Genomic DNA, 26203 nt, shown 5'->3' on the forward strand with positions numbered 1-26203 from the left:
GTTTGCTCTGTTACAGAAACAACAAACTTTTTTGGATATGGCACATAATAAGCACTTAAAGAATATTGTTGGAATAAAGAGAAATAAAAATCAGGTAGAAATTCTGTGGAAATTGGATAACAAAAATGTTTCTTCAGGTAATTCTTGGAGGTGAGGTAGCGATGGTGGCATAATCTAAAACTCCCATCATATCCTTTAAAAAAACAATAAAGGATATGCAACAGAAAAGAGAAGAGGTAGTGGTGTTCCTAAAATTGATATAAAACCACTACCAGAAAGAGAAAGTACAGCCTATGTGTGAAAATATGCAAAAGTTTACGGTATATAAGAGAACTACATATAAGTAAGTGCTTAAAAGTACATGCAGGATATATAAACAACTTCCATAGCTCAATAACAACAACAACAAAACAATGCAATTCAAAAATGGGCCGGGGACTTCCCTGGTGGTCCAGTGGGTAAGACTCTGCGCTCCTAATGCAGGGGGCCTGGGTTCCATCCCTGCTCAGGGAACTAGATCCCGCATGCATGCTGCAACTAAGAGTTCGCATGCCGCAACTAAGAAGACCACATGCTGCAACTAAAAAATATCCTGCATGCTGCAACGAAGATCCTGTGTGCCGCAACTAAGACCCAGCACAGTCATAATTAATTAATTAATTAACTAAAATAATTAAATGGTTAAAAAAACCAAAAAACAAAAATGGGCTAAGGGGCTTCCCTGGTGGCGCAGTGGTTGAGAAAACGCCTGCCAATGCAGGGTACACGGGTTTGAGCCCTGGTCTGGGAAGATCCCACATGCCGCGGAGCAGCTAGGCCCGTGGGCCACAATTGCTGAGCCTGCGCGTCTGGAGCCTGTGCTCCGCAGCGGGAGAGGCCGCGATGGTGAGAAGCCCGCGCACCGCGATGAAGAGTGGTCCCCACTTGCCGCGGCTGGAGAAAGCCCTCGCACAGAAACAGACCCAACACAGCCATAAATAAATAAATAAATAAATAAATTTTAAAAAAAATGGGCTAAGGTTTCAAATAGACAGCTCTCCACATAAGATATACAAATGGCCAATAAGCATATTAAAAGATGCTCAATATCCCTAGTCATTAGAGGAACACAAATCATAACCACAATGAGATACCACTTCACACCTGTTAGAATGGCTATTATATAAAAAAAAAAAAAAAATAGCAAGTGTTAACAAGTGTTGGTGAAGACATAGAAGAATCCACATTCAAACTAGAACCCTTGTACATTGCTGATGAGAATGTAAAATGCTGCAGCCGCTGTGGAAAACAGTTTGACAGTGTCTTATAAAGGTTAATATCCACTTCTCAAATGACGATGCAATCCCACACTCTTAGGTATTTACCTGAGGAGAAACTTAATGTTCACACAAAAACCTGTATGCAATTGTTTGTAGCAGCTTTATTCATAACTTCCAAAAATCGGAAATAACCCAAATGTTCCTCAAGTGGAGAATGGACAAACAAACTGTGGTACATTCATATAATGGAATACCACCCAGCAATTAAAAGGTGCAAAATACTGATACAACAACATGGGGGAATCTCAAATGTACTAGCCTAAGAAAAAGCAGCCAGACATACGATACTCTATAAAGGCAAAACTATAGGGAAAGTAATTGAAAGCAAACAGAGTCAAACAGATACTTGTATGCCAGTGTTCATGGCAGCATTATTTACAATAGCCAAAAGGTGGAAGCAACTCAAATGTCCATTGACAGATGAATGGATAAACAAAATGTGGTCTATACATACAATGGAATTTTATTCAGCCTTAAAAAAAGGAAGGAAATTCTGATAACATGCTACAACGTGGATGAAACTTTAAGACATTACCCTAAGTGAAATAAGCCAAACACAAAAAGAAATATATTGTATGATTCCACTTATATGAACTAGCTAGAAAAGGCAAATTCTTGGAGACAGAACGTTGAATAGAGGTTACCAAGGGCTGGGGAAAGGGGAAAATGGAGAGTTACTCCTTAATGAGTACAGAGTTTCTGTTTGAGATGATGAAAAAGTTCTAGAAATAGATTTTGGTGATGGTTACACCCACATTGTGAACGCACTCAATGCTACTGTACACTTTAAAATGGTTAAATGATACATTTTAAGCTATAAATATTTTACAAAAAATTTTTCAAGTACATGCAGGATGCAAGGAGGCATTAGTGGGAAGGTAATGCTTCGGGGGAAGATTGTTAACAGAAAATAGAGGTGTGGAAACCATGTTTCAAGGGGGAAAGTAGCAAGAGGAGGAAATATAAGATACTGCAGAAGAAAAAGAGAAAATCCCCCCACTTATTTTTGACCCCACAATTCTTCTCCCCAACCCTCAAGTCATCTAGTTAATAAATCATACTTTGCTACACAGAAAGAAGTAGGTGTACTTGAATTACAAATCTTGTACACAATTCCAAGCTTGTTGTGACAGAAAGGACACAGATACCAGCTTGCAGGGAATCTCAGAGGCCAAGTCTGCGACAATTTCAGCCTCAAAATAAATAATGATATTAGCAGATTACAGTCCATTGAATAAAATAAGAAACTGTGCTTCCAGAGTCACAGAAACAAATAGAAGATAAAACTCTTCCCTAAAGTAGAAAGCCAATTAATAAGTGTAGAAGGAAAGATGGAATCAGAAAATTTCCATTTGGAAACCATTATAATAACAATTGATTACAGCAAGTGCCATCAATAGATGCTAAAACTAGTGAAGGGGAGTCTGACCAGTAAAAATATATATGCATACACTCTAGGATTTCCTCTCAAGATACTAAAGATTACGATGAGAAAAACGGTAACTTTACAGTGGGAAATTAGGCAGATACCACCTTAACCAACAGAGCAATGTTAAATTTCCCAGGAATAGGTTAACTCAACATCACAAGACTCCTAATGTGATAATATAATGTACTGAGACGAATACAATATTACTTTGGTGACTTTCTTACCAAAAAGCAAAATCTAATCATGAGGAAACATTTGACAAATTCAATGGAGCGACAGCTGAGAAATAAAATGATCTATTCATTTCACAGATTTCTTCATGAGAAAACATCTGTTTGATAATGCAACCCAAAGTGCTTGAAAAGATGAATGAATATTTTAAATAATTTAATCACTTTGAACACTGTAAATATATCAGGCATGTCAATTATCACAAAAATTAAAGTATATTTTGCTTTTTCAGGCTGCTTTGAAAATGTTCTATTAAGAAGCTATGAAAATGGACATTTTTCTCTTCTGCCTAGATTCTGAACAAGTCTCTGAGAGTAAGAGAAATAAGGCAAAGAAAAACCTATCGACAGCTTAATGATGATTGTTATTCCTTTGCCTTGTTCTCTTATGATGCACATGTTTTGGTTTACTACATTTCCTTACTTGTGATAGGAACCAATATTCTCTTCCTCTGGTGATCTAGGGAGATGAATGAGAAGGCGAAGGTGCAGACAGGAGGGAGATGTTGATGGTTCTGTTAATGAGACACATTTAAATTTAACAGTGGCCTGAAGAATGTTAATCACTTTGGGATAGCCCTTGGTACAACATCTGAGGTCATTACATCTTAAACTTTATCCTAAACTTTATCCTTAAACTATTTGTTCCTTAAACTTTATCTTAAACTACATGTTCACTTTATCCAGGGTGATCAGGCATGAAGATGTCTGCTTTATTCTCTCTCAAATCACCCAGTACAGTGTTGGACCAAAAATTTATATTTAATTTTTACGGACATACACACTGGCCATCATTCTAGCTGGCCTGGGCAGCCTCTTCTTGACAAGGGAGCCTCTTTCAGGCATCAAGCAAGCTGAGGAACTCTCTGCTCCTTCCCAAGTCATTTCCTTGCCTCACACCCTGAGGTAATTACCATCCAGAATTTTGTGTTTATGTGGTAGCTAGTCACGAAATATGGTCACCCAATGAACTATGCCCCCTGGTATTAATGCCCTTCTATAATCTTCTCCCCTTGAATCTGGGCCAAATCTGTGAATCATTTTTGATCAATAATATTCAGCAGAATTAATGTTGTGACTTCCAAAACTGAGTTATAATATTTGCCACTTCTACCTAGGTCTCTCAGAATGCTTGCTCCAGGGACACTCCCTCTCAGAAACAAGCCACCTTTCTGTGAGAAGCCCAAGCCACACAGAAGCCCAACCATGCTCCCACCTGGCAGTCATCAACAACGGCCCGCCATCTTGGGTATCAAGCCCAGTTGTGCCTTTAGCCTCAGCTGCCACTTGAACGCAAACACATTAGACACTCTAAGTAAGAATATCCCAGCTGAGCCCAAACGTGGAACCAAGACAGATATTAATAACTTGTTTTTTAAGCCAGTAAATTTTGGGGAAAGTTGTTACACAGTAGTGGATAATGTGGACCATGAACAACGAAATGGAGTTACTTATGTCAAAGGGATCTAAAATGGAGCCAGGAGGCCATTAAGGAAGTAGAACTTACACACATCCACCCCCAGATGCAATATAAACTTTTGACACAGCCATCCTGAGACCATCTGGAACTTTTTTTTTTTTAATGGAACTTGTTTTCTTTTCTCCCTAGAGACCACAGCTTAGCAACCAATCTGCTGTTCCCAAGTGACTGAATGCCACCAATCGTAGTTCTGTAAAAATAACGTGTATATAATGCTACTGGGATGTTTTTGTCTGTTGCTTTTATAAACCCTAGCCATTTTTTATTTCCCTCGGAACATATTTGAGTTGCTGCTAGAATCTGTGCCTCTCGAGTTGCAATTCTTAGGACCTCAAACAAACTCTTTTTTCTTATTTGCAGTCTTCTGCATTGGGGGTTGACAATAACTAAAATACCATCTCATCCAATCACTTGCTGTTTTTTATGATCTTCACCACATGTACATATCACTTAGTATAAACTTAATTTTGCAAAAAATGATATACCACATGTAGTTTCCTATGACTTTAGAATTCAGCATGTTTTACAATTCATCAAAGTTTTGTATATAGCTTTGGTTCATCAATTTTCATTGCTGTTTACTGTGTTAATACTCTAAAATGTATCCATTCTCCTACTAATGGACATTCAGACTACTTCCAAATATTTGCTATTATGATCAGTATAAATGTCTTTACACATAATTCTTGGTGCTCATCTGCAAACATTTATCTAGCATGTATAGGTGCCTGTGTATTACAACAAGCAGGTGTTCAACTTTGCAAGATGTCATGACCTGTATCAATTTATACTCCCACTAGTAGAGTATGAATGCCAGTTATTCCACATACATTCCAAAACTCAGTATTGTCATACATCTTATATTTGCTCATGTATACTTTAAGATCATGCCTGTGGTCCTAATTTACATTTTTAAACTAATGAAGTTAAGCATCTTTTCATGTTTTTGGAAATTTGTATTTCCTCTTCTGTGAAATATGTAGTCATGTATTCAGATCACTTTTTTCTATTAAGTTTTTCTTTTTAATTGATCCATACAAATTATTCAAAATTTCCAGAAAACATATTGGGCATGCTGTGGAAAGATTTCCTTCTGTTTTGTGTCTTGATTTTTCCTTTTTGGTATATTTTGATAAGCATAAGTTCCTTATTTCAATGTGAGCAAATAATATAAACATTTTATATAGCTTATTTATATCCTATTTAAAAAATTCTTCCCTATCTTGTGGTCATAAAGTTATTCCTTACATATTTTTCCAAAATCATATAACTCTTGATATGGTGAGGGTAGGCATCCATTTTTTTTTCTATGTGCATGAACCATTTCTGCTTCTTAGAACCATTATTGGGTAGTTCATTCTTTCCCCATACTCGTCATGTCATGAATACTTCTAACCTTTTATCATTTTTTTCAGCAGGTTTTTTGGTAAATACCTTTTTATCCGGTTAGAAAGTTCCTTTCTACTGCTGCTTGGCTAAAAGTTTTTATCATGAGTAGGTACTGAGTATTTTGGGTTTTTTCCTACATGTATTGAGATGAACATATGGACTTCTGTTAATATTAAGGTAGTGCACAGCATCTGTAAGTTTCCTAATGTTAAAATAACCCATGCATTCCCATGAAAAATCTGTATTTATCATGTGTTAACTATGTTTAGGTACTTTGGTTTACATTTGCTAATGCTTTGTTTAGGATTTTTACATTTCTGCTGATAGATGATATTGGCCTGCAATTTTTCTGTCTTGTATTTTCCTTGTCTGATTTTGGTACTGGGTTATATTAGAATCATCATGCTTATAGATTATCTCCTCTGAAAGATCCTGCAAAAGACTTAATCTGTTACAGTCAAGTTTGATAGACCTCGCCTTAAAAATAACTAGGCTTAATATTTTGTGTGATTTTATTTAGATTTAATTTTTTGATGATTTTAGGACTATTGATACTTAGGGAATGCTGTGGTCTGAATGTTTGTGTCCCCTCAAAATTTATGTTGAAATTCAACCCCAAAGGTGATGATGGTATTAGGAAGTGGGTCATTGGGTGATGATGATCATGAGGGTACCTCCCTCATGAATAGATCAATGACCTTATAAAAGAGGCCCCTGACAGCTCCCTCACCATGTGAGGACACAGTGAGAAGTCACCAGAAATGAACCAGGAAGAGGGTTAACGACAATACAGCCATGCTGGTGCCTTGATCTTGGACTTCCCAGCCATAATCACGAGAAATAAATTTCTGTTGTTTATAAGCTACCCAGTCTCTGGTATTTTGGTATAGCACTCCAAACTAAGATAGGGAAGTTATGTGTTTCCTAGGAATTTTCCTTAGGTAATTAGAGAATTTAAAAGAATGGTTGTTGGGAAAGAGACATTGCGGGTAGAGTACTAAATGACCCAGAAGAGTTTGTTCCTCACAAGTCTGAAACAGTGAGACTGATCAGTCCCAGGAGGCAAAGCTGAATTCACCGATTTTTGCTTTGCTTAATCTCCACTCCAAATAATAACTTTTTGGAATTTTTGTTTTGTTTTGTTTTAGCACCTTGGCAAATAGAAAAAAACTAACAGTTTTTAAAATGAAATGAGTATTCCTGTCCTTAACTGCTTGTCTACTCTTGATAAAATTGGCAAAACTGGATGTTAACCTCTGAACTTCTGTGAAGCTCAACAATTTTAGTATGACTTGTTTTTAGCTTGCTCAAATTATTGTTCACATTTTAGAAATGCTTTACTGGGATAAATAACTTGTTAAGGGACATAGCCCATTTTTTGGAGGAAAAAGCATCTGAACTTAGAGCCTGAATTTTTGTCTAGTGGCCCTGAGACTGTGGGAGGGAGAGAGGATCATCTGATGGAGGTGAAGGTAGAATGTAAGAGTGAAAGTTATCCTGTTCACTTGACCTCCTAGGAGGACAACCCAAGTTCCATGTTGTTCCTGGGCCTTACTCGTGGCTGGTAACCAGAGTACTCAAGGAAGCAGGCACAACCTGGGGGCCAAGAGTCATACTCCCTATGGCTACATTGCAAGATGATTTTTAACAACATTTATCAGTAAATTAACTTGCAAAAGCAGTAGTTATCTAAACAACCTCTAATTCTCAACTTAATACAGCAAAGGTAATCACCTTATGAGAAAAACAAGTGAAATACCATGCCTTGTGTGATTTGAAATCATGTGACTTTAGATCTGATTCAGAGTTTGGAATAGTTGGGGAGAAAACTCACAGGACTTGCACCTGTGGTTTACAGAGTGATTCTATTTTCAGGTGAATGGCTTAGGAAGCAGGAGAGAAAGAACTCAAAAGTTTTAACAACCACCAAATACAGAAGTTGCTTTTAAACTCTTACAAAAACAAATTTTAGTGACAGTGAGGTAGCTCCAGGTCACCTGCTTACATTTCCTTTCCAACACATTCTTCTTAGTACAACTGGCTTGAGTAACACTCAATTGCAGTTTCAAAAAAATAGAATCCTAGATTAATCTGAAGTCTGGATTTTATGGCTGCACTTTTCCATAAATCAACATGCTTCCCAGTGATGCCTGTGAAAGCTGGTGGCTGTTTTCATACATCACTAGAAAGAAAATAAAATACTAACCCTTTGATCTGACAAATTTTCTATTTTATAGTCAGTAATAACTTAAGAATATATGAAAAAAACTTCTTATAGAAGCTTTCCTAATATTCCTAAGGTTATCTTGCATCATAAAGTCTCTGATGTTTGATGAGGTCTAAATTCTGAAGTTTAATGCACAATTAACTAATCTTCATGATTTTCTCCCCAAGATGAATTCTTTGATATTTCATGTGGAATTAACTTCAGTTGGAAGGTTTTTCCCCATGCATTTAACTTATAGTTTTTCTCCAGTATGAGTCCTCTGATGATTTGTAAGGGATGAGCTCTGACTGAAAGCTTTCCCACATTCTTTACATTTATAAGGCTTTTCTCCTGTATGAATTCTCATATGTGTCATAAGGGATGAACTCTGTCTAAAGGCTTTCCCACATACTTTACAGTTATATGGTTTCTCTCCAGTATGAATTCTCTGGTGCTGAATGAGAGCTGAGCTTTGGTTGAAGGCTTTTTCACAGTCATTACATTTATAAGGTTTCTCTCCAGTATGAATTTTTCGATGAGTATTAACTGCTGAGTGGGAACTGAAGGCTTTTCCACATTCCTTACAGTTATATGGTTTCTCTCCAGTATGGATTCTGTTGTGTATATTAAGCCGTGAAATCCAGGAGAAAGCTTTCCCACATTCATTACATTTGTAAGGTTTTTCTCCAGTATGAATTCTTTGATGTTGTATAAGAGCTGAGCTTTGGCTGAAGGCTTTCCCACATTCTTTACAGGCATAAGGTTTCTCACCAGTGTGAATTCTCTGATGTATAATAAGAGCTGAGTGGTAACTAAATACTTTTCCACACTCATTACAATTAAAGGGTTTCTCTCCAGTATGAATTCTATGGTGTCTACTTAGCCGCGATATTGAAGTAAAGGCTTTCCCACACTGACTACATTCATACGGTTTCTCTCCAGTATGAATTCTATGATGCTGAATAAGAGAAGAGCACTGGCTAAAGGCTCTCCCACATTCATTACACTTATAGGGCTTTTCTCCAGTATGAATTCGCTGGTGATTATTAAGGGATGAACTACCTTTAAATGTTTTTCCACATTCATTACATTTATAGGGTCTCTCTCCAGTATGCATTCTCTGATGTCCAATGAGAGATGTAGTGAAACTGAAGGCTTTTCCACATTCACTACATATATAAGGCTTCTCTCCAGTATGAACTCTCAGGTGCTGAGTTAGAGATGAGCTTTGGCTAAAAGCTTTCCTACATTCCTTACATTTATAGAGCTTCTCTCCAGTATGGATTCTCTGATGTTTACTCAGAGAAGAACTGTGGAGGAAGATTTTCCCGCAGATACTACACTTGTAACACTTACGCACTGTGTTGATTCCCAGCTGTTTAAATAGAATTGAATACTGCTGTGAACAGGGTTTCCTTCCTCTGGAAACAATTCTGGGTTTCCTAATAAGTGATAATTTTAGATCAAAATTTTTCCCAAGGTCAATACCTGTAAAGTTCTTCTCCTTCATACAGGTTTTCTTGATGGTAACTAAGACTTCCCTCAAAGGTCTGTTCTTTTTGCCTTGCTGATTCTCTAGTTTTTCCTCATTTATGTAGATTTCTCCCAACTTGAAGTCAAAAGGACCATCACCTATGAGTTGATTCATTACTTCCTGATTTTCTTCTTCAGAAACTGTGGTTTCAAACAAGCTCTCCCATCCTAAAATAAATGAAACATGTAAGTCTCTCGTGCACTGAGAATAAAGAAAAATGACATCAACATATACAAGGATGGCTAACAAATGTATCCTGGGAGTCCTTAGAAAAGGATGAAAAAAGAAGAGCAAGAGAAAGAAGCCGGATGGAAGATGTGCCTGGGTGGGAAAGGGTCTTAAGAAACCTATGTGTGGGCAGGCTAAGGAACTGAGAGGGCAGCTCTTCCAGTAGAGCCAGGCCTGATCTAGTAACAAAGCAGAGGTCAGCACGGTATACAGCATTTCTGTGTACAGCAGGTTGTACTGTTATTCAGCTTCATCTCCCAGGTCAGCCACCAGTGTACTCAAGCCAAATCCAAGAGAAAACTGCAGAGGGGCTACAAACAAAAAGTGGAAGAAGCACTGCCCTTAAAAGGCTCTTTGAAACACCAGACCTCAGCTACTGAACTTCTGGGACTCATTTGAGTGCTGTGCATAATGTTGTAATGAACTTCACTGACTCAATCAGACAGTATCTACTGAGTATCCACTATGTATTACCATGCAAAGGTCAAGACTCAGGGTTAACGGGGAACATGCCAGATAAGAGTCCAATTTTCACAAGGTTTACATTCTAGTAGCCAACACTGACAATAACCAAGTAACCAAATAAAGTATTGGGAGTAATGAGAACTGTAAGAAAATAAACAAAAACAAGGCAATGTGTAGTATGAGTGAACAACCTGATATTTTAAACTGGGTGATGAGGAAATAAAATTAAGCATGAGATCTAAATAACACACAAGAGCTGGCCATGAAAAAATGTGGGTATAAAGATGATTCCACCCAGAAAGAAGAGCCATTACAAAGGCACTAAGGCAGGAGTAAGCTTCGTGTGTTTGCAGATAAAGAACCAGTGTGGCCTAGGCAAGAAGGAACTGGGGGAGAGTGCTACAAGGGGAGGAAATGAGGTGGGCAGGGGCCACATCATGTGGCATCTTGTAAGATATAGGAATGTGTTTGGAATTTCTTCTAAGGATCACTGGGGGATGGTTGTGTGACAAATGGGCTGTAATTGGGGGCAGAGGAAAACAGAACAAAGACAGGTATAGAGCAGCCAATTAGGAGGCTGCCGCAGTCTTCCTGGAGGAAGGTGATGGCAGTCTGCACTGGCACGGTCGTAGAATCAGGCACACTGGCATATTTTAAAGGCAGAGATGACAGGTATGTTCACCTATGAATAGGGGGTACAGAATAAGTGAGAAGACTCAAGAATGAGGACACCTAGCTTTTGGCTTGGGGAACCCAATGGAGATGGGTGCCATATAGGAAATACTGGGAGAAGACTACATTTTTGAAAATGATTTTCTGTCTACCTTTTTGATCACTTAGGATACAGTGCAAGAAATGGGATCACTGATTCAAAAGAAATGAATGTACCTTATGGAAGAGCTTTCATTTTCTTAACTAAAAAGGAAATATATAATCATTGTTAAGAAAAATTAAGAAAATACAGAAAACTAAAAATGAAAATACAGTTCACCCATAAACACATCATACAAAATAATCACTGCTATATGTGGAATTCAGCTCACCAAAATTTTTCTGTATATAAAGAAAACATTTTTACTTAAAAAATTAAAGTGGTTAAATCTTCCCCCTCCCCCACTTCACTTAAAAAAAAAATCATGAACTCTCTCCATGTCCATAAATGTAGGCTGACACCATCATTTTGATGGCTGCATAATATTCCAGTACATGAATATATCATATTTAATAAATCCCCTCTGGAGTCATTTAGCTTTAGTTACTCCTAGTAATGCCTCATGTTATAACAAACATTCTTTTACACTATCTTTGCAACTTTGCACAATTATGGAATTATTTTCTTAAGATAAATTTCTAAGCCTGGGATTGATTTTAATAAAGCCAGAAAGACTTCCAATCAAAATCCCACTAAAGATACTGCTTATTGCTCAGAACAGTAGCAAAACACTGGATGTGTATTTCTTAACCTTTGGTAATATTTCCTATTAAAGAGAAAAATGGTATCTCATTGCTTTAGTTTGAATTTCACTGATGTATAATAAAGTTGAGTAGTTTTTCAATAAATCTTTTTAATCATAATGCTCATGCCTTTGTGCTATAATTATTCAGACCTTCTCCCCCTTATATTTACTTTTGTATTCCATAGCCATGACAGCAATATTAATAGGGAAAAATGGGAAACTAAAATTTCCAAAAGGAAGATCGTTTAATAAAATATGGCTTAACAATACACTAGAGTTCTTTCAATGAAGTAGACCTCTATTCAATGATGGCTAAATAACTGAATGACATTCATAATTAAAAACAGACTCAAGAACAATATGTATAATCAATCTGTTTCTCTGCGTGCTTGTGTCTTTCTCTCTCATGTACAAACACACTCAAACAAATATTCACAGTTTGAAAAGATAAATAGTAAAATATTAACAATGGCTCAGCACACTTGGTAAAATGTCAAGTGAATCTCCTTTTTTTGCTCCTCTGTCTTTTTTTTACAATACCATGCACACCTTAAACAAATTTAAAATAATTAATTTTTTTTAATGCTTGCAAAAGAAGAACACAGTCAATTTGAAACTAATGATTCCTTTGCCAACTAGAAAGCTCACAGCCAAATTTGAAACTCATCCTTGGCTACCATCCTGGTTCTTACAACAGATAAATTTATTTTCTACAGTTCTGATTGAATTTTTATTTTATTATATTGTTATTCTTATAGTCAGGCTTCTCCAATTGTCCATGGAATATGGCAGAATATATTTTAGTATGTGGTAGAAAAAAGATCCCTGAACTGAAAAAAGACTTGGGTCTTCAAAGCAAAGGGCCCCGTGAATGCTGAATAATATTAAGAACAAAAACAAAAAAGCCAAACCTCCTTGATATCACTTAATGAAACTTCTGAATTCCAAAGACAAAGAGAATATCTTATAATATTCTAGACAAAAGACAAAAAAGGGGGAAAAGGTTTTCTATACAGGAAATAGAGGGGAAAAAAACTCCAGAGGACTTTTAATCAACAATACTCAGTGCCCCAACACAGTGGAGCAAAGTCTGAACAATTCTTGGGAATAAAAACTGATGCTAGAATTCTAGATCCCAAACATAATTCCCACAGGAGAGGTAAAAGAATTGGTATTAGACATGCACAAATACAGCACACATGAACCTTTCTGAGAACATTACTCAGTAAATATTCTAGTCAAACCAAAGCAAAAAATCTGAAGACAGAGTTCATGAATAGAAACACAAGACTGAACTGACATAGAAAGGCTATCTCTTGCTATCAAGAGAAATAAATTCTGGACAAGCAGCAAAACTCAAAAAGCAAGCCATCCTCTGGTGTCAGAAACAAAGACAAAATTCAAAGTAGAACAGAAAGCAAGAGCTTATGATTCAGCAACCCACAGGGATTTTAGAGACTGAGAGATATGTCTTAGCAGCCAGGGTCTGGAACATAATAGTTTAAAATTTTTCACACAAAAGAATTAGGAAAAAGGCATGTTGAACATCTGCAAACCTTCTGCCCGAATTCAGTAATTGTTACCATTTTGCTAACCTTGCTTTCTCTCTCTTGCATAGTACATAAATATACATGCATCTTTTCTTTGTTTAGTTTTTTCTTTTTTTGTATTTTTTTTAGCTGAAACGTGTAAAAAGTTGCAGATAAGTCAAAGCAAAAACCCAAGATGGGACAATGAGGAATGCATTGTAGTGACAAAAGGTTTGTTCAGACCATAAAAAGAAAATAATTTAAGAAAATAATCAATCCAGTAAAAGCAAGAAAAAAGGGGGAAGATATGAATCACAAACCTTTACACATTACATACTGCATTACATATTCTGCATTCAAATTACAAAGGACATATGACAAAAGTGCAACCCATACTGGAAGAATTCAACTCTCCCTCTGAACCTGCTGTACCAAGTACTCAAAAAGGTCAAGTAAGGATATGCCCTTCCCAGCATTTCTCACCTGGCCTGGCACATCAAGGAGGGCCTTGGTCAGTATCTCCTGAGTGCAGCCTCCTCACTGATCAGCAAAGCCCAAGCAGTCAGAAGATGCTATACCCATTTCCCAATTACTGTCACTCACCTAGACATGTGCTTTGAGAAACTCCATTTTCCACCATCCAGGGGTCTTCCCCTTGCTCTAACTGGAGGATAACTTTTGGTTTGGAAAACAGAATCCCTGTTCATGAGCAAGAAAGAGAATGAATCCATGGTGCAGACATGAGTGGCCAGTCTGACACTCAGATCCAGCCCCAGAGCCTGGGACAGAGGGACAGTTGAGAGGAAAGAGATTTGTTCTGAGAAGGGCTTAAAATTGGGCTCCCAGAGGATGGCCAGGAGGTGGTCTCAGGAAGAAAGTTAGGGCTCTGGCTGTGCACTCCTCTAAGCTGGAACCTCCTGTGAGGCCCAGAGGGACAGAGTTCAGGGGGCAGAAGACAGGAAAAGCACAGAGAGGATGCCCATCACCAACTCTACCAAGCCGAGACTTGTCCTGGCGGCCAAGGGCAATAGCAACCGCTACTTTCTGAGTCCACCTGTGGGCTGAACCTGGCCATGCCCTCCAAATGTCCTCCTTGGAGAGGGCACCAAGGTGCTCCTCCAGCAGATTCTACATCACAAGGAAAGGTCCTTACCCAGCGAGAACAGAGTGCTGTAGTTCTCCAGCATCACCTCCTGGTACAAGGTTCTCTGCGCAGAGTCCAGATGCAACCACTCATCCCGGCTGAAGAACACAGCCACATCCCTGAACGTCACAGACTCCTGGAACAGAAACCCACTCTTGCTCACCCAGGACCATGCCCTCTGTGGGATGACTGGGCAGCAACACTGTCACCACTCTAGGCTCTGAGCATTTCAGGCTGAATGCTTCCTGACCACCCCTCAATTACTGATCACATATATATTTGTCACCTACCTACTGTCAGTGAAGCACTGTGTTCCCAGAAAAATGAAACACAGCAGCCAAGCAAGGTAAAGCACTTGAAATAATTAAATAAAATCAGAATGACGGAAACACTGAACTCTAGACATGGACATGTACAATCACCTAGACCAAACTCATTTTACAGGTGAGACATGAGAATTGGGTTTTAGAAGGTTTTAGAGCCTCCAGTACACTCACTCAAGGAGGAATAGGTGTGCTTGGATTCTGTCGTCACCGTGGGCCATCTGTGTCCTGGGCGAGAGGACACTGACAGTCACAGTAAGGGAGGCTCGGAGAACGCCCCAGGCATGGGTTTCCCAGGAGAGGGCCCAGCGTGGTGGGCTGCACAATCTTTGAAGAGCCAGGTGAGAAGGCTGCAGTTGGGACTCTCTCTCCCCACCCCAGAAGTCTTTGTTCTACCTCTCTCTGATACCAAGCAGGACCCTGTGGGGCCCTCCTGTATAAAAAGAGCCTTTCCATGTCCCCCATTTCTTGTTTGTAGGAAAAGGGCTTCAGCTTCCTAGACCTTCCTGAACACCAAAGAGCATATTCAAACAGTTGCTAATCAGGGAAGTGAGGGAATGCAAAAACAAAGGAACAGACAAAGGAAACTGTTTCTGTTGTCAAGAAACAACAGTGCAGCCAAAAAGCAGGGTCCTGGTTCCTGCTCAAGGGACATACATAACAATATATCTTTGAGTTCTTCTGCAGGAACTAAGGCCCCCATCCACATAGAGAATGTTACTTAAGGCTGAGCGCAAGAGTCCTGGAACACTGCCCTGTTACCTCACCACCAACCAATCAGAAGAAAGTCACACACTCTGCAGCCCTCACCCCAAATTTTCCCTAAAAAAACTTATCCCTGAAAACAGTCAGGGAGTTCAAGTTTTTTTTAACACAAGCCATCCGTTCTCCGTGCTTGGCCCTGCAATAAACCTTTTCCACTCCAAACTCTGACGTTTTGGTTAGTTATGCCTCACTGTGCATCAAGGACACGAACTTGCCTTCAGTAACATCTCCCACTTCACTGCATCACAAGTCATCTCTTTTAAAGTAGTGGCCCCTTTCTTTTATTATTAAGAATCTTTTTTTTTTAAAGCAAATTAGGAATAAGCAAAAGAAAAAGGAATGTTAATCTAACTTTCTACCACCAGAAACAAGGTTTATTAACTTCTTGCTGTATGTCCTTTCAGACTTTTACGTGATAATATGGCTCTAAATTTAAACAAAAATAAAATGTTACACAGGTAACTTTATCCAGCAACATTTTTTATTTGCTGCCCAGCATCTCACTGTATAGATTACTTATAGATTATTAGATGGTTTATTTAACTAATCTACTGGTGGGCATTTAGGTAACTAATCTACTGGTGGGCATTTAGGTTGTTTCCATTTTTGTAACCCTAAATATATTGGATTGAGCATCCCTGCACATCACAAAAAAGCGTGCAAAGCCTATTTCCTTAGGACACATTTCTAGAGGCAGAAATACTTCCACACTTTCTCTTTATCCCCAAAACCCAGAAAGGAGATCACAAGGCCAGGGATGTTCTCTGACTGATAAGGGCAAAAACAAATTAAAACTAAGAGGCTGCTGGAAATAAGTGAGAAGACTCCCACCGCAATCTCCATTTTCTTTCTGAATTTCTTTCTTCGTCCTTACCAAATGTATGTAAATCTTTTTAATAGCTAAATAAACCATCTGTCAGTCTCACAACTCAGGACTGTTTCCTCAAGGACCTGGTAACCATTTCTTTGAATGCGCCAACATTCCCAATTCCTGGGAGGAAATGGGCCTAACTTGTCACCTGACAAATTTCCAAATTGCAAAATTGGGTTATAGCACTTAGCTATACAAGAGTGAGTTTTCTGTCTTTGCACTATCTTTAGTGGATTGCCTGTGATGCACATTACATTCTGGCTTAATGTTTATTCAATAATAAAAGTGTTTTCTTTCTCTTCTACCTTTGTGGAAAGGTTTCCTGGGTTGGGAAGACATTATGTTTTTAATTATAGTTCCCCAAGTGAAAGGGCAAAGAAGGGAAAAAATCACTGTGAACCAGATGCTTCCCACCTCAGGGAAGGCTCACTTCCCGAATCTGTCCCTGCACACCACTGCCCAAATTGCGACTTCTTTTCCTTTCACCATCTGTAGGAGCCTAATCCTGCTTGCATGTGCAAAATCGCACAATAGGAGGGAGTATCCCTGACCACACCTGCTGACTCAGAGATCTTCTTTCTAGGATCTTCTTAGAAACTCACCTGGACCCTTACCAGGTATTACTGGAGTAGACTGGTTCTCAATACCTTGAGGATAGAGACCTTCCTCTTCGATTTCCTAGCGTTATGGAAAGATCTGACTCCCCCATGTCTCTGCCCTCCCCAAGGCAAAACAGACCTGGATCCCACACAAAACTCTGGGTGTGGCACTGGCATGGGACCTGTGAGCCCATTCATTTCCTAGTCAACAAGCACCAACTGTTACGTAGAAAATTCACAATGAGACTGGCCCTGCAGCAAGGGAAACACCTTCTTTCTGAAGTTCCTCAACTACCAGGCCTTCTGGTCCCTCAATGGGCTTCATTACCTAGAAAAGCTCAACAATGGATGAAGCACGTTCCCCACCTCTGAACCCAGAAGGCAGTTCAAGAAAGAAGCCTTCACATACCAGAGCCGGGGCTGGCAGCAATCTTGTGGCCATGTCTCCCTCCTGCTGCTCCTCTTGGAGAAGGCACCTGAAACGGAGAAAGAAACTGTGAGATCTCTCCATCCTGCCTGCACTCCCGTCCTCATCATGGTTAGACTAGGTTAAGAAGTCTCCACACACTGAGCACCCTGCCGAAGGAAACCAGAAGGAACCTGGAAGCCCAGGCATTCCTGAGTGGGAGGGGCCCTGTGCTTGACCACCAAAACCAGGAGTGGGCAGTAAGAAGACTGCCAGTCACTGGGCCTGCTACCTTTCAGCCAGTGGTTTATGAATAAAGAAGAATCAAACTAAGGGCTTAGAACCATCTGATATGCATTAACAGTGTAAAGGGCAGTCACACCGGGCTCACAGAAATGTTAAAATCATTGAGAAATGACATAAATATTCCACACACCTGCATTTAGGTACTCTGAGCTATAGTAATTATGATATAATAATTCTTCAAAAATCATTTTAAGAATTGGTGTCCTTTTCAGAAATAGTCAACCAAAAGTTAGTTGTGTTTTTGGAAATTGTGTTTCCTTTCGAAGAGTTATCAAAGCGCCTTAAACGTAAAAGGAAACATTACCTTTCCACCTTCCCTACTCCCACACCCCCAAAAATACAAGACTAAGAAGAAATAGCTTCGTTGGCTAGAAATGAATTTAAAATTTAGAGAAAAGGGAAGTAACTTTGCAAGCGGACAAAATTACTCTGAACAAAAAAGGAAACAGTTAAATCACTTCGGATTCACTCTAGGAGAACAATGTCAAAAAACAAGGTTGGCAAAAACGGATAAACATAAAGTTTAAACTCTAGTGGGGAAAAAACCAACCAACGGAAAAAGCCCAAAACAGCCCCAGGGTTCACGAACCCTGAAACAAGGCACAGCTTGCTGCAATCTCTTTTCGAGGGCCGTTTCTCCAGGAGCCTTGCTCCAGGCATAGGCCCCGCTGTCGGGCGGTGAGACCTCCCCAGGCAACGCCCCCTCCTCGGGCCGCGTTCACCTGCCAAGGCCGCCTGGGCTGGCACGCCCAGAGCTGGGATCGCGCCGCGGCTGGCCTTCTGTCCTGGCCCCGCCGTAGGAGGCGCACACCCCGGGCCCACTCTCACCGGCAGTCTGTACCTGGGCTCGCCGGGACGGGGACTCGAAGCGGCGGCCCTTACTGCAGGCAAGGGGAACACCTAGTGCAGAGATATTTGTTGTCGCCGCCGCCGCCAAGCCGCCGGACAAAAATGCGCGTGCGCACAGGAGAACCGCAGCGCTTTTCCTTTCGAACTATACTTCCCAGACGTCTGCACTGTACGGCCCTCTACGGGGTACGAGAAGGGCCAACGGCGGGAAGGTTAGAGAAAGCAGTCTTGCGAGAAGGCAGAGGAAGTTGAAGCCTCTGCTGTAACCACGTGTACTCTCGTGCACCCTTTTTATTCATAATTATGATGACAATGATAGTAAGAGGGAAAAGTGAATATGTAATAGAAAATGTGGAAGACTAGCCGTTTGCTGCTCCTTATTGGTTACTGAGAAAACTGTTAGAATCTAACAAATTTTTGAATTAAAAAAAATTGTCTAAATTTTGTAGCCTATGATAAAAGATATATTTTTTAACTGACACACTGGGTAAAAACAAAAACATAGACCTAGTATTGCCCTTTTCATGACACTCATTACTTCTTTTAAAAGGGTTCCTTTAAATTGTAAAGCTTGTCTTCCAGTATTGACTGTACTTCCCTTCTTTACAACTGCATCCTCATTGTCTGGCACTGTACATATCAAATAATACGTATTCAATAAGTGTTGAATGAATGCTTTTTAAAATATCCACCATTACGGTTTACAAAAACAGACCTAAAATCAAAGGGCATCTTAAGGTAGAAAATAAAGAGATGAATTAAGATATACCTGGAAAAACAATATGAAAAAGAAATCTGGGATCACAATGTTACAAAGACAAAGATATTTCAAAGTAAAAATAGTTAAGTTGGACAAAATGGGTTGTTATGTATTGATAAAAGATAACAATACACATTACTAACCATTAGGGAAATGCAAATCAAAACCACAATGAGTTATCACTTTACACCCATTAGAATAGCTGCTATCAAAACAAACAAAGACAAAAACGAAATAATACAGAAAACAAGTGTTGGTGAGGCCTTGTTGAAATTGAATCCTTGTGAATTGCTGGTGACGATGTAAAATGGCACAGCTGCTTTGGAAAATAGTATGGTGTGTCGACTTAAAAATAATGCACAACGTGCAAGTTGTGAATCAAGTTTTATTTGGGGCGAAATGAGGACTATAGCCTGGGAGACAGCATTTCAGATAGCTCCGAGAAACTGCTCCAAAGAGGTAGTGGGGGAGGTCAGTATATTTGTGATTTTGGTGAAGGGGGAGTACATGCAATCAAGCACATATTTTTTTGCAGGTTTCTGCTAGTCAGGAGGAGCAGTCATCACCATGAACGTGCTTAGTGCTTTTCTAGATATGAGGAGATGCAAGAATTGGACTCATAAAATTGTCTCCTGAAAATATCTGACTATCTGAAGACCTGTTCTGCCAGTTTTTCCCAGAGCACAGAGTGCCTCATTTCTGCTCTCCACCCTGAATTCCTTTCAGGGGGTGTTGAAAGTCAGCAGCTGCAGCAGCACATCTACCTTGTAGAGGTAGATGGCAAGTGCCAATGGCAAGTGCCAATTTGTAGTTGACAGGCGGTTGCTCAAAAAATTAAAAATAGAATTACCATATAATCCAGCAATTCCACTTCTAGGTATATTCCCCAAAGAATTGAAAGCAAGGACTCAAGCAGGTATTTGTACACTAATGTTCACGGCAACATTATTCACAATAGTCAGAAGGTAGAAACAACTGAAGTGTTAATGAATGGATAAATGGATAAACAAAATGTGGTCTATCCATACAATTAAGTATCATTCAGCCATAAAATGAAGGAAAATCCAATACATGCTACAACATGGATGAATCTTGAAGACATGCAAAGTAAAATAAGACACAAAAGGACAAAAATTGTATGATTCCACCTATATGAGGTATCTAGAAGAGCCAGATTCATAGAAGGAAAGTAGAATAGTGGTTACCAACGGTTGAAGGAAGAGGGAAATGAGGATTTATTGTTTAATGGGTACAGAGTTTCATTTTGGGATAATGAAAATTTTCTGGAGGTGACTAGTGGTGATGATTGCACAACAATGTAAATATGCTTAATGCTATTAAGCTATACACTTAAAATGATTAAAATGGTAAATTTTATGTTATATGTATTTTACCACAATAAAATAATAATATAAAATAAAATAATAATTATGAACCATTATTGGCAAGACAGCATTGAGATTTACAAAGTAAAAACAAGGTGGCAGACTGAATACACATAATTACCTCCTTTTTTCCTCTTCATATTCTTTAAAATAACAAAAACACATGTATAATTTGAAAAGTAATAAAAACCATACAACTCTAGAAAAATACCACCAGAACACCAGAAATTGATAATCTTGGAAGGCATGCAGCAGATATGTGCCCTGAGAGCCAAAGGCCACCTAACAGAGCCATATGTCTCCTTGCATGACCCTGCAATAAACCTTTTTCTGCTCCAAACTCCGACTTTTCCGTTTGTTTGGCACACAAACTTGTGTTGGGTAACGAAAGTATTTACACAGATTATAGTTCCTAGAATAGCTCTGATGGAATTAATTATGACTATAATTCATTACAAAATCAAAGAAAGTAAAATTTGTATGGATTACAAGAAAATGAAGTAAGTAAATTAATCAGTAAAACATCTGAGTCAAAATTAGTGTTGAGGCATATTGTGAGGGTAATTAATCATGAGATTAAAAACCAAAATGATTACAAAAGAGAGTGGCAAAGACAATATGGTAGCAGGTTAGTGTTCTTGATTATTCAGGAGAATGACATAATTTCATAAATAAGTTTTTAAAATCTTTAAATGTGTATGTTAAATATTCAATAGAACCCACTAGGCAAATCAATATATGAATATCTAACCAACCACTGCGTAATCTTTTTTTTTTTGGAGGTTCAAATCTTACTTATTTATTTATTTTTATAATTTTTATTGGAGTATAGTTGATTTACAGTGTTGTGTTGTTTCAGGTGTACAACAAAGTGAATCAGCTATACACATACATATATCCACTCTTTTTTAGATTCTTTTCCCATATAGGTCATTACAGAGTACTGATTAGTGTTACCTGTGCTATACAATAGGTCTTTATTAGTTATCTATTTTATAAATAGTAGTGTGTATATGTCAATCCCAATCTCCCAATTTATCCATCCTCCCCTTCCCCCCGGTAACCATAAGTTTTTGTTTTGTTTTTAAAAAGAATTGTTTATTTACTGGACCTGGGACACATTAGATACACAACCAATTTTAAATTTACATCTTTTAACTCAGTTTTGAAGTGTTTTCACACACACACACACACAAATTGGCATGCAACAGTTGTCCTAAGGTAAAACGCAGTCACCTCAAACTGTTGCAAGTATTTTCACCCAAGGTTGAAAAATTGTTTATCCTGAACATGAAAACCTGTAACAAATTTAAATTAATTATATTAAACTCATTACCTGTAGTTTTCCCCTTGCAAAGATCCAAAGAAAATGTACAAGTAACTAATATACATCAGTCACAACATAATCCTGGATCATCCCCACACCAAAACTAGATGCTCCTTTAATTTTAACCCATCATCAGAGGCCAAGAGAAAATCATTTTGTTTTATACGAAACAAAATTCACATGTGCCAAAAAAGAAAGACCCAAGAAAAACAAAAACAAACACCCTAGTACTGACAGTAATGTTCAGTACGCTAATTAAACAGTGGCCAAAATGCCACTGATCAAAAATAAAATAGTGGCTGTATATCACTGCAAAGAAATCCAAGAGGCTTTTAACCCTTTGGCATCAGAAATCCAGATTTTTCCAATTATGTGAACGCATACCTCCTCCGTGCTAAGAGTAGAGAAAGTGGATGTGCCACACAGAAAGAAAAAGAACTACCGTTCACTGCAACACCCAGAGAACTGGGTTTAATAGGGACTTCTTACAAGGTTAGGCAGAAACCCAAAACTGGTTATTAGCTGCTTCTGTCAGCAATTTTAAGTGGAGGTGATTGAGTTCTAAGGTTCAAAGTAAAACTTTAAAGGGGAAAAAGGTTGTTGGTTTAAGTCTTATCTTTAAAGCAAAAACAAGATAGACAAAGTATAAAAGTACCAACCTGGTAGCATACTCTAGTCACAGAGCTCTGCCATTAGGCTGGATAGAAAATGTCAAGATTCAGATTGTTGTTTCTGATAAGGACTCAACAAAATGAATCTTTAATGACTTGAACTGCAGGTTAAGGGATCCCAAGAATGCAGTCATTTTTAGTAAAGTACTATCAGTAAAGTACAATCCTGAAAAAACTGCATTTGATTATAAAAACAAAGGAAAGAAGATATAATAAGAACTATGCACCTATATTCCACTTACAGTGCTTGAGTTCTGGAAGGACCTGTATAATGGAGGAAGAATTCAAATATGAAATCATGCTAATCACATGTCAAATTTCACTGTAACTTTCCTAAAAAATGTTTCTCCCCAATATCTATTAATCACAAAGAAACATAAGCTGTGAATGTACAGTTTAGAAAATAAAAACACAGAAACTAATGACATTATTATGACCAAGATGTTTGGTAAACAGTGAATTATGAGTTTGGGATCATCAGGAAAAGCCTTTTTAAACAACCCTCCTGACTTCAAAAAAATCTCTTCAGGAGTGGAAGGACTTGCTCTCACTCCCTCTTGTGAGAGCACCAGAATCACAACTGGCTGCTGGACGATCATCGACAGGCAGACACTGGAGCTCACCAGGGAAGAAGCCCCACATCCAAAGACAGAGGAGAGGCTGCAGTGGGATGGTGGGAGGAGCGCAATCACAGTAGGGTCGAGTCCCATAACTGCTGGGTGGGTGACTCACAGACTGGAGAACACCTGTACCACAGAAGTCCACCCACTGGAGTGAAGGTTCTGAGTGCCACATCAGGCTTCCCAACCTGGGGGTCCAGCAATGGGAGGAGGAATTCCTAGAGAATCAGACTTTGAAGGCTGCTGGGATTTGATTGCAGGACTTTGACGGGACTGGGGGAGGCAGGGACTCCACAACACTATGAGACTAGAAATGAATTACAGGGAAAAAAAACGTAAAAAACACCAACACATGGAGGCTAAACTATACGTTACTAAATGACCAAGAGATCACTGAAGAAATCAAAGAGGAAATCAAAAAATACCTAGAGACAAATGACAATGAAAACACAATGATCCAAAACCTATAGGATGCAGCAAAAGCAGTTCTAAGAGGGAAGTTTATAGCTATACAAGCCTACCTCAAGAAACAAGAAAAATCGCAAATAAACAATCTAACCTCACACCTAAAGGAAGTAGAGAAAGAGGAACAAACAAAACCCAATGTTAGTAGAAGGAAAGAAATCATAAAGATCTGAGCAGAAATAAATGAAATAGAAACAAAGAAAACAACAGCAAAGATCAATAAAACTAAAAGATGGTTCGTTGAGAAGATAAACAAAATTGATAAACCATTAGCCAGACTCATCAACAAAAAGAGGGTGAGGACTCAAATCAATAAAATTAGAAATGAAAAAGGAGAAGTTACAACAGACACCACAGAAGTACAAAGCACCCTAAGAGACTACTACAAGCAACCCTATGCCAATAAAATGGACAACCTGGAAGAAATGGACAAATTCTTAGAAAGGTATAACCTTCCCACACTGAACCAGGAAGAAATAGAAGATATAAACAGACCAATCACAAGTAATGAAATTGAAACTGTGATTAAAAATCTTCCAACAAACAAAAGTCCAGGACCAGATGGCCTCACAGGTGAATTCTATCAAACATTTAGAGTAGAGCTAACACCCATTCTTCTCAAACTCTTCCAAAAAATTACAGAGGAAGGAACACTCCCAAACTCATACTATGAGGCCACCATCACCCTGATACCAAAACCAGACAAAGATACTACAAGAAAAGAAAATTACAGACCAATATCACTGATGAATATAGACGCAAAAATCCTCAACAAAATACTAGCAAACAGAATCCAACAACACATTAAAAGGATCATATACCATGGTCAGGTGGGATTTATCCCAGGGATGCAAGGATTCTTCAATATATGCAAATCAATCAATGTGATACACCATATTAATAAATAGAAGAAGAAAAACCATATGATCATCTCAATAGATTCAGGAAAAGCTTTTGACCAAAGTCAACACTCATTTATGATAAAAACTCTCCAGAAAGTGGGCAGAGAGGGAACCTACCTCAACATAATAAAGGCCATATACGACAAACCCACAGCAAACATCATTCTCAGTGGTGAAAAACTGAAAGAATTTCCTCTAAGATCAGGAACAAGACAAGGATGTCCACTCTCACCACTATTATTCCACATAGTTTTGGAAGTCCTAGCCATGGCAGTCAGAGAAGAAAAAGAAATAAAAGGAATACAAATTGGAAAAGAAGAACTAAAACTGTCACTGTTTGCAAATGACATGATACTATACATAGAGAATCCTAAAGATGCCACCAGAAAACTACTAGAGCTAATCAATGGATTTGGTAAAGTTGCAGGATACAAAATTAATGCACAGAAATCTCTTGCATTCCTATACACTAATGATGAACAATCTGAAAGAGAAATTAAGGAAACACTCCCATTTACCATTGCAACAAAAAGAATAAAATACCTAGGAATAAACCTACCTAGGGAGACAAAAGACCTGTATGCAGAAAATTATAAGACACTGATGAAAGAAATTAAAGATGATACCAACAGATGGAGAGATATACCACGTTCTTGGATTGGAAGAATCAGTATTGTGAAAATGAGTATACTACCCAAAGTAATCTACAGATTCAATGCAATCCCTATCAAATTACCAATGGCATTTTTTTACAGAACTAGAACAAAAAATCTTAAAATTTGTATGGAGACACAAAAGACCCCGAATAGCAAAAGCAGTCTTGAGGGAAATAAACGGAGCTGGAAGAATCAGACTCCCTGACTTCAGACTATGCTACAAAGCTACAGTAATCAAGAGAATATGGTACTGGCACAAAGACAGACACATAGATTAATGGAACAAGATAGAAAGCCCAGAGATAAACCCACGCACCTATGGTCAACTAATCTATGACAAAAGAGGCAAGGATATACAATGGAGAAAAGACAGTCTCTTCAATAAGTAGTGCTGGGAAAACTGGACAGCTACATGTAAAAGAATGAAATTAGAACACTCCCTAACACCATACACAGAAATAAACTCAAAATGGATTAGAGACCTAAATGTAAGACCGGACACTATAAAACTCTTAGAGGAAAACATAGGAAGAACACTCTTTGACATAAATCACAGCAACATCTTTTTTGATCCACCTCCTAGAGTAATGGAAATAAACACAAAAACAAATGGGACCTAATGAAACTTCAAAGCTTTTGCACAGCAAAGGAAACCATAAACAAGACGAAAAGACAACCCTCAGAATGGGAGAAAATATTTGCAAATGAATCAATGGACAAGGATTAATCTCCAAAATATATAAACAGCTCATGCAGCTCAATATTAAGAAAACAAACAACCCAATCCAAAAATGGGCAGAAGACCTAAATAGACATTTCTCCAAAGAAGACATACAGATAGCCAAGAAGCACATGAAAAGCTTCTCAACATCACTAATTATTAGAGAA

At 38.5% G+C, this 26203-nt stretch overlaps 1 protein-coding gene across 1 annotated transcript; it reads right to left on the reverse strand.

Moving 5' to 3' along the window:
* Positions 1-1008: 1008 nt before the first annotated feature.
* On the reverse strand, positions 1009-18828 carry ZNF879 (zinc finger protein 879; the record flags this gene model as incomplete). Its single annotated transcript, XM_082380458.1, has 6 exons — positions 1009-9754; positions 13870-13965; positions 14420-14546; positions 17378-17444; positions 18403-18561; positions 18713-18828. The coding sequence occupies 6 exons, from the start codon at positions 18826-18828 to the stop codon at positions 8307-8309; spliced, it is 2013 nt and encodes a 670-aa protein (XP_082236584.1). The 3' UTR covers positions 1009-8306.
* Positions 18829-26203: the final 7375 nt, after the last annotated feature.

The sequence above is a fragment of the Balaenoptera borealis genome (genome assembly GCF_965194805.1).
Source record: "Balaenoptera borealis genome assembly, chromosome: 2".
Taxonomy (NCBI): Eukaryota; Metazoa; Chordata; class Mammalia; order Artiodactyla; family Balaenopteridae; genus Balaenoptera; species Balaenoptera borealis.